Consider the following 9,794-nt stretch of genomic DNA (forward strand, 5'->3'; position numbering starts at 1 on the left):
AGCAGGGAGTGCGGGTGCTAGCATGGCCTGCCTGCAGTCCTGACTTGTTTCTGATTGAGAATATATGGTGCATTATGAAGCACAAAATAAGTCAACGAAGGCCCTGTACAGATGTGCAGTTGAAGAAATGCATAATGGATGAATGGGGGAAAATTCCACTTGCTAAACTTAACCAACTGGTATCTTCAGTGCCTGAACACTTAATAAGTGTTATTAAAAGAAAAGTTGATGTTACACAGTGGTAAACAGTTGACTGTCCCAACTTTTTTGCAGTGTGTTGCAGTCATACGAGTGTATATTTAAAAAAAATAATTAAATTCACACAGTAAAACATCAAATTATGTGTTTTCAATATACTACAGAGTGAATTTTCAAATGACTTCTTTCCCTTTTTTATGTTTTCCATACTGTCCCAACTTTTTTGGAATTGGAGTTGTATTACACAAATGCCCATTTTGTATTTACGGGGGCTTTCACACTGGCAGTTTACTTTGAAACAGCACGGTTTATATAAAAAAACTGGTCATGTCATGCTGACCGGGAAGCGCACCGCGGTACCGAACCTGAGACTACCTGTTGGGGGTGCTCATTACTCTGTGCTCTATGTGCAGCCTGAACAACTGAACTGAGTTCTGCATAAGCTGGGGACTTCCAACAATTTTACATCCTTTTACACAGGTTAATGTAATGCACAAGTATTTTTAACAATGGCAGTGCAGTTTTTGGACAAGTTGACTGCAGATTAAATACTTATTATTAAGCTTTAAGTACTTAAGTGCAGATTAAGTACATATTTATTGTGAATGATGTATATGTACTTTATTTAAATGACAAGAAAAAATATATGTGAATGATAAATGAAGTGTGTTACTTCCTTTACTACCGGTTTTCTTTTTTTCAGTGATCAAGTGTAGAAGTTCACAGCTGACTGACCTCTAACTTTAGTCTTCATTTGGATCTTTTAAGATGATTTGAGAGCAAACGTGTCATATTAAATCGGGCTCTGATCTGTTACCTGATTGGAAGAACAAGAAAACTGTTAAATTCAAAAAGTATGTGTTCAGTCCTAACCAACGTTAGATAGCTAATGAGAAAGAAAAAAAAAGGTGTTTGCAGGACTGTGTGTGACAGATCCCTCCACTGGCATTGGGAACAATGCTGCTTTTGTCTGTTATCTGCTACAGGGCCTCTCCTTTCATTCTCTAGTGCAAGAAGTATCAATTGCTTCACACATCATTTGTTTACCAAATGTAGTGAATCATCAGAATACTTCTACACGAAAAGGAACTCGATTATTATTCATGACTATATGTACATACAGTAATATATATGTAACGATTTGTTAGAATACTACAAGAGCATGTGATTAGAGACAGCTTTTAGGAAAATAAGACTGAATGTTATATACCGAACATTGTGTACGGATTTTTCACGTGGGGTTGTCATACGGTATTTTCAAAAGTTTAATTACATTTACATTACATTTACATTTATTCATTTAGCAGATGCTTTAATCCAAAATGACTTACAAATGAGAAAATACAAGCAAAGCGATATATCAAGCAGAGAACTATATAAGTAGTGTTGCCGTACAAGATCTGTTAATTGAGGTCCAGAAGAAGCAAAGTGTGCAGAGTAGATGTGTAGGTGCCAGAGTAATTTTTTCAAAAATTATTATTATGGGTTGGTTAGGTGTTCACGGAAGAGGTGGGTCTTTAGCTGTTTTTTGAAGATGGTGAGAGATTCTACGGTCCGGTTTCAATGACATACGTGTATAAATGTGTAGAATAAATACTGATATTATAATTTCTTCAAATTGTAAGTCAAAACCCTTCATGAATGAATTGTGACAGCACGTTTGTATTTGCATTCATCACCTAGTTGTTGTTTTTTTTAACGAGAGAAGAAAAAACAGCAGCAATCATAAAAGAACTCGTTTGAACAAAGCTCCACAGACAAAATCCATCAATAGCATTGCCTCATTATACAATGTCTATAGGACGAACGTAACTTAGCATAAAGCCAGATTTGAATGTTGCCTAAATTCTGATGTTACACTCACTGTCCACTTTATTAGGAACACCTGTACACCACAGATACAGGTCAAGCGCTTCAGTTAATGTTAGCATCAAACATCAGAATGGGGGAAAAAATGTGATCTCAGTGACTTTAACCATGGCATGGTTGTAGATGCCAGATATGCTGGTGTCGGTATTTCAGAAACCGCTGAGCTTCTGGGGTTTTCACACACAACAGTCTCTAGAGTTTACACAGAATGGTATGAAAAAAACAAACAACGTCCTGTGTGCAGAGGCTCTGCAGGCTGAAACACCTTGCTGATGAGAGAGACCAGAGGAGAATGACCAGACTGGTCTGAGCAGACAGAAAGTCTATTGCAGTGGTTCCCAAACTTTTACAGGGCAAGGCCCCCCAAATGGCATTGAAATTTGACTGAGGCCCCCCTTTTGTAAGATGTCCTTAAAACACATTAAAAATACAGACTTCTGAATATACCCCCCCCCCCCCTTTTTTAAATTAATAATTACATCTTACATTTTTACATTGATTGTGTGTGTGTGTGTGTGTGTGTGTGTGTGTGTGTGTGTGTGTCTGAGAGTGAGAAAGATAAAACATCCATTTATTTATTTTTCACACCAAATTTTTGAGGCCCCCCGGGCGCCCCCTGGCGGCCCCCACTTTGAACACCACTGGTCTATATTAACTCAAATAAGCACTTTTTACAACTGTGCTGAGCAGAAAAGCATCTCAGAATGCACAACATATTGACCTTGAGGTGGATGCATTACAAAAGCACAAGACTACATCAGTTTCCACTCCTGTCAACCAAGAACAAGAATCGGAGGCTATCATGGGCTCAGGCTCACCCTGTGCTGTGTTGACTGTTTTGAGAACAGTGGCTTTTAAAAACAGTGTCTTATTATGAGCAGATTGCAGGTACAAAGTGAATATAGGTATTTTATAGAAGATGCTAGCTTGTTTGAAATAGCTAGTGTTGGACACTCAGAAGCAAAGACCAGGTGACTTGGGTAAAACTTCATCAGGATTCTTTATTGTAGAACATCAGGAATATCAATCTACAGGTCAGAACGTACTGTCTTGCACTGCAGTCATCAAATCTAACAGCAATGAGCTATACATTGTAGTTTTATATACATTTTAGGGGCAGTGCTTAGTGGTGGAGACAAAGTACTCGGGTGACGAGCTTAAACAATGTATGCAAAGAAAGTAAACAGTTATAGGAACCCGTCCCAGGCTCTGGAGTTTCACCAGTCCTAATCCAATCAGCATAACTATACAACTCCGACAACTTCATTATCATAGAGATAAAGAAAAGTCCATACCTAGGGCATTGCATTTACATTTAAGTCAGGAATTGATGATCATGAACAATGGCCACCAATTCAAAGAATGGGACAGGAGCACCAAGAGCCATCACAGACATAAGGTGATGGCCTCAGTTACCATGATTTTAAATTTGTATTCCCACACTAGGTTTCAGATTTACATGGAGAAACGGCTCACATAACTCTGAAAGCAGTTAACAAGGTTTTCATTTAATTGAGGCAAAATAATCCTTACCAAAAGCTCACCCAATCTTATCAGTTAATTAATGTGGCTCCTTTAATCTAGACTCTTCAACCCAGATTCGTTATTGTGGTTGTGAAATCAACCGTCACGATTTGCTCATGTTTGTTTGTTTTGCTTGTATGTTTTGTATGTTGTTGTCAGTGAGATGATCCGTATGTTGAGTTAACACTCAAGCTGAAAGTAAAATGCAGGCAAATGTTACACACCAAAAGACCATTGGCTCATTTGCACTATATCCATTGTGTCATAAAATACACGTAGAATAATGAGTTGTTTAAGATTGGAATTTGGCTTAGATAACAAGATCTTAGCAATGTTATAATGTGACTCTTTAAAAAAGTGTATATAATGTAAACAGTATATAAATGCTCAGTGTTTCAGCCAATGGTACATGATGCTTTAACACCATTTGATAAAGAAAATATTTATATAGGAATGAACACATCCTCCATGTTTTTGCTAGTATGCTATGGGAGTGCACATTAATGAGCAGAGTTTTATTGCACTTGATTTTCCAGTTACTACGTGTAAAATTATTCAATCAGGAAGTAAGCTGTAGCTCTGGACAAATAAAGGTCATGTCCAGTCTTTGCCAAGGCTTTCTCATGATATTAATCATATTGTAGGTTAAAATTATATACATTTCTACAACACAATTTTTACAGCTTGTTTTTTTTGTCTGTTTGCCTTGCACCTCCAGGGTTGGGGGATCAATTCCTGCCTCTGCCCTGTGTTCTCCCCATGCTTTGGGGGTTTCCTCTGGGTACTCCAGTTTCCTCCCCAGTCCAAAGACATGTGTAGTGATTGGCTACACATAGCTGAATACTTGCTGATTGGCATCTCTAAATTGTCCATAGTGAGTGAATGGGTGTGGGAATGTATGTGTGATTGTACCCTACAGTGGGTTTTCACCTCATCCAAGGTGTGCCCCAAGTCCCCTGGGATAGACTCCAGGTTCCGTATGACCCTGTGTAGGATAAGCGGTATAGAAAATGGATAGATGGTTTCTTCTCTGACTAATGGCCCGATTTTTGGTGCACGGCCTCCTCTAGGCAGAATCGTGGTTCTGCTGAATTTTTCAATTGTTCAATAAGAGACAAAAAGTCGAGGTGTTCAAAGTTTGTGATTTTTTTATAAGCAAACTCTGATTGATACATTTCCAGAAGTTTGTCCCAGACTTATTTGGATGTCCCTGTTCATTGGTCATCATGATGCTGTTTATACAGTTATGTTCTCTAACAAACTCTGGGTCTCTCCAGGAACAGGTATTGAGATCATGTGACACATTAATTGCACACAGACAAACTACTTTCAACTAATTATGTGACTCCTGATGGCAACAGGTAGCACAAGAACTTCGCAGCTGTAGGGGTGAATGTTAATGCAATCATAACATTTACATTTTATTTTTGAAAATTATTTTGTCAGTTATACCCCCCCACACACACATATACACACACATGCACAGATATGAGATCAGAAGTAGGTAGGCGTCACTTTCCTAATCTGCTGAGGGATCAGAGGATAAAAACGCCCCATCAGTAGTCTCTTGCTGAGAAAGCCAAGCGTAGACACCCACTCCTCCAGCGGGGACGGAGACACGTACAACGAGCGGTGCTGCGCAGGTTCAGGCTGGCAGTCAGCTGCAGCGGTGAGTAGCGTTTTAGAACCCTGAGGAACATGGAATCCTTCATAAGTTTAAAACTCTGCAGATAATGAAATCATAAATAGATTTTTAGATATCTTTAGAACATGAAATCCTCAACAGAGTCTTAGAACCCTGTGGGATATGGAATCCTGAATAGAGTTTAGAACTTGGTGGAACATGGAATCATAAATAGATTTCTAGAAATCAGTAGGACATGGAATCCTGAATAGGCGTTTAGAAATCTGAAGATTATGAACTCATACATAGATTTCTAGAAATCACTGGGAACATGAAATCCTGAACAGAGTCTTAGAACCCTGTGGAACATTAAATTCTAGTGGAGTTTTAGAATTCTGCAGATTATGAAATCATTAAATAGATTTCTAGAAATTAGTGGAACACGAAATCTTGAATAGAGTTTTAGAACTCAGTGGAACACGGAATCCTGAATAGAGTTTTAGAACTCATGGAGCACGGAATCCCGAATAGACTTTTAGAAATCTGCAGATTATGAAATTATAAATAGATTTCTAGAAATCAGTTGAATATGGAATGTTGCGCAAAGATCTGGTACGCATTTAAATGCAAAATAATAAGATTTGGAACCTTGTGTCGGGTGACCCTGTTATTCTATGTGGCGAAGATGAAAAACATTTCATTCTTGTAATGGAATTATACTGGTGGAGCATCCTGTACTGTAGCGTTGATGCCTCATGGCTCCAAAGTTCACGGTTCAATCCTAAACTGGGATAAGTGTCTGTGTGGAGTTTCCTATGTACTCCTCATATCCATGTGAGTTTCCTCTGGGGTCTCCAGTTTATTCCCACCTTCCAAAAACTCCCGTTAAGGTTATTGGCTATGCTAATGCCCATAAGTGTGAATGAGTATGTGCATGGACTGGCATCATATCTAGTTTATATTCCTGCCTCATGCCCAGTGTTCCCAGAATAAGCTCCGGATCCACTGAAGAGGATAAAGCAATTACTAAAATGAATGGATGATTTAAAGTGAAGTCTATGAAATGTGGAGGATTAACAAGCAAATGTCTCTCAAAAATGATTTTGTCTAAAGATCAATTCGGTACATTTAATAGAGTTTTTTGTTTTTGTTTATGCAATAAATACAAGTTCTAGAGTTGGTGGTTTTTTAAATTCAATCATTGTCCCCCACAAACTCTTTTCCAGTAAAAAATAAACAGCTTTAATAAAATATAATCATTGCAAGTCTGTCTTCAACATATCAGTACTTATAAGAAATGAAAATAGCTAACACCATGGCATGTACAGTATAGTGATTAATATCTCGAGTCAGTCTTTACTGAAGGAGACCAGCTCAGGACATTTCATTTGACTCAGCTCTTTTCTGAGAGCTTAGCATGTCCATCATTGTCCCTTTGTGTAATAAGATTAGTCCATGTTATGATCAGTAGCACTGGGGATCTTATTAATTTGAGCCCAGGATTAGATAAATTGGGTCACCCCTGGGCTGCTCTACTGTCTCAGGCTCCTCTCAGGGATCATGGCCCACACGAGGCATTCATCTCTAGATTCATTTGTCTATAGACACATGTCATTCATCAGTAAGAGGATTATGGATCAAGTCCAGGACAGTGTACACTCCATGTACAGTAAGAATGGAAGTATTGTGTGATGCTTATGCTTACTGACATACACATTTCAGGACTGGTCTAACATTCCACTCTAGGAGATATGTATAATGATATATGTGATAAATATGAAATAACTAATGTTACTTAAGTAACATCTCTCTCTCTCTCTCTCTCTCTCTCTCTCTCTCTCTCTCTCTCTCTCTCTCTCTCTCTTTCTCTCTCTTTGTAGTAATATCAGACTGAAGCTCTACTCAGGGAGAGAGAATAAAGTGGGGGTTGAATACGAAACAACCACTAACTAACAGTGGTTTCATCAAAACAACCAACAGCTATGAATCTTGAACCCCCTAAATCTGAATATAAGTCGGCCACCCGGGTGACCGGAGGCCCAGCCACACCACGCAAAGGCCCACCCAAATTTAAACAGAGGCAGACTCGCCAGTTTAAAAGCAAGCCACCAAAGAAGGGCATCCAGGGGTAAGGATTATCATCAACATCATTATTATTATTATTATTATTATTATTATTATTATTATTATTATTTCATTCTAGTGCATTTCCATAGTCTAAGTGTGGAATAATTACAGATTGCCTCATTTCATTTGAATTAATGTCAGCGTATTCATTATGTACTGCAGAACATCATTTACTTAGCATAGTAGTTAATAACTTTTGTTCTGGCCCCGTCAGATTTGGAGACGATATCCCTGGTATGGAAGGTTTAGGCACTGGTAAGTGTAATATTTTCTTTATCACCTTCTCACAGGTCTTTTAGCATCATCTCAACGTCATCATCCATTTAATCATGGCTGCTCTGGTTTGAAGTCCTTGAGCGTGAATTATATTTTACCTCAGACGGGCTGTTCACATTGGTCATGACTCATTATAAATGCTGTAAAGGCAGATTATAAAGCCTTGAGTGTAGCTCTCCTGGCAAGCTGCTTAAGATAACCAAGAGGACACTGAAAAGCTTTTCAGCAGGTGTCTTAAAAGGATAGTGCAGATTTAGTCCAAGACATAGCTTAACCCTTACAATTCAATGCGTATTTCCATCAGTTTGGTTTATATTGCTGTAACTGAGATTAAAATTGACTTAAAATCCAAAGAGATGCTCTGGGACGATGGGACATCTAAGTCTAACTAGAGAGCAGAACATCAGTTATTCTGTGTCTATGGTGAGAAATGTTGTATTATATGCATTTAGAGAACATTAAAGTGAGTGTTCTTGTGTGTTCTTACCAACAGACATCACAGTCATCTGCCCTTGGGAGGCCTTCAGCCACTTGGAGCTGCACGAGCTGGCTCAATACGGCATCATCTGAGTCCACCATCTTCCTCTTCACTTCCCCCTTCCATTCTGCCTCCACACTGGCTATGGGCTCCATTGGGTCCATTTGCACGCACACCTTATCGTAGAACATTACACAATTGGAAAAATCTGAGCAAAACAAACAAACAAACAAACAAATACCCTTACCTAACTGTCCAGCTCATGGTTTCTTTCTTTTCTGCTCATAGATTAACTTGGACCAGCATACCTATTTGTGTTTGACTTTTTGTCTGTCAGATAGCATCTGTTATTTTAGAGGTAGTCCTTCCATTCTTTCTCTGTTCCCATTTGTTCTCTTCTTTCATTTCTATATCCTCCTTTCTTTTGGAACAGAACTTCAAACTTAAACAAGTAAGCAAACAGCCTCAAGTGAGTATAAGCACTGTACCCGTGAAATGCTCGGCTTCTCATTTCACGTGTCCCAGCCGCTCTGGGAAAATCTTGGAGGTTTATCCATCTTTAAAAAAAAAATAAAAAAAAAATAAAAAGGTCAAACTCCTGTAGACATGGGATACTAGTTGACTGACAAAGAATAAATTCGACACCTTGCATTAAAAAAACAAAACAAAACAAAAAACTATTCCACTTTATCACATATTAGAGAGATCTTATCACACATTCTTCCGCAATCCGGGTTCAAAACATGGTCATTTTTAAGGTTAGGACTTCTCAGAAAAACAAACTGCCACTTTCTTGGCTGTCTTGCAATGGCAGTACCACCTGATATGTCCACAGCTTGCTTGTTCTAGCAGTTTTAAAGAAAACGATAAAGAAGCCAGAACCGCACGCTTCAATACGCTGCATTATTAAAATGGTGTGATTAAAGTTTAGTGCAGGGTTCAGGCGATTACGATCGGGAAAGTGTTCAATTGTTCTGTTTGGCATCTTGATTAGTTCATTATTGATTATCTTTCATACTCAGAATGGCATCATTCATTCTTGCTGTCTCTGCCTGCTGTCTTTCTGTCTCCACTGTGCTGTTTCAAATCTATAGTCTAATTTAATTTCCACTGAACTCTTACTGATTATCTTTGTATATTTCTTGTGTATATTAAACCATCATAAACTGATTTCATTTGTACATTCTGTAAAGTGAATAGCATGTTCTTTTCATAGGTTTCCTTATTCATTATACAGTCTATACTTTGTCTGTTGGATGCTGCATTGTGCTGTGCTCTGTGTGTGTGTGTGTGTGTGTGTGTGTGTGTGTGTGTGTGTGTGTGTTATTTTTGTTGTTTTGTTGTGTTGAATAGTCTCATTGAAATGTTCAGAATAATCTTTTCATTTATGTACAGTGGCACTTTGCTAATTCTCTGCACAAACCCTCACAGTACTCTTTACAGTGAAACGACTTGATACGTTTTCCATAATCTCAAACATTTATATCAACTCTGACCCAGTTTCCTGCGCTTTACTTGAACGACATGACTGTTGGTATGTTTGCTCAAGAGATGGTAAATGCATCAAATCTTTGACAGTTTACTCAACGCCATGACTGTAATCAGTGAGTGAAGTAACAGTGTGTCTTCTCTACAGGATGAGATCAAAATAAAGCTTATAAAAAGGGGAAAAATATCAACTGTCAGAGTCCAGATCTC

The 9,794-nt window shown here is 38.3% G+C and overlaps 1 protein-coding gene across 1 annotated transcript; it reads left to right on the plus strand.

Moving 5' to 3' along the window:
- The first annotated feature begins 5,169 nt into the window (after positions 1–5,169).
- pde6gb (phosphodiesterase 6G, cGMP-specific, rod, gamma, paralog b) lies at positions 5,170–8,656 on the plus strand. Its single transcript, NM_001200941.1, is given in 4 exon segments — positions 5,170–5,260; positions 7,096–7,343; positions 7,557–7,597; positions 8,112–8,656. Coding segments are annotated over 3 exon segments (264 nt in total). The 5' UTR covers positions 5,170–5,260; positions 7,096–7,197; the 3' UTR covers positions 8,189–8,656.
- The last annotated feature ends 1,138 nt before the right edge of the window (positions 8,657–9,794 follow it).

This window comes from Ictalurus punctatus, chromosome 13, assembly GCF_001660625.3.
Source record: "Ictalurus punctatus breed USDA103 chromosome 13, Coco_2.0, whole genome shotgun sequence".
NCBI lineage: Eukaryota > Metazoa > Chordata > Actinopteri > Siluriformes > Ictaluridae > Ictalurus > Ictalurus punctatus.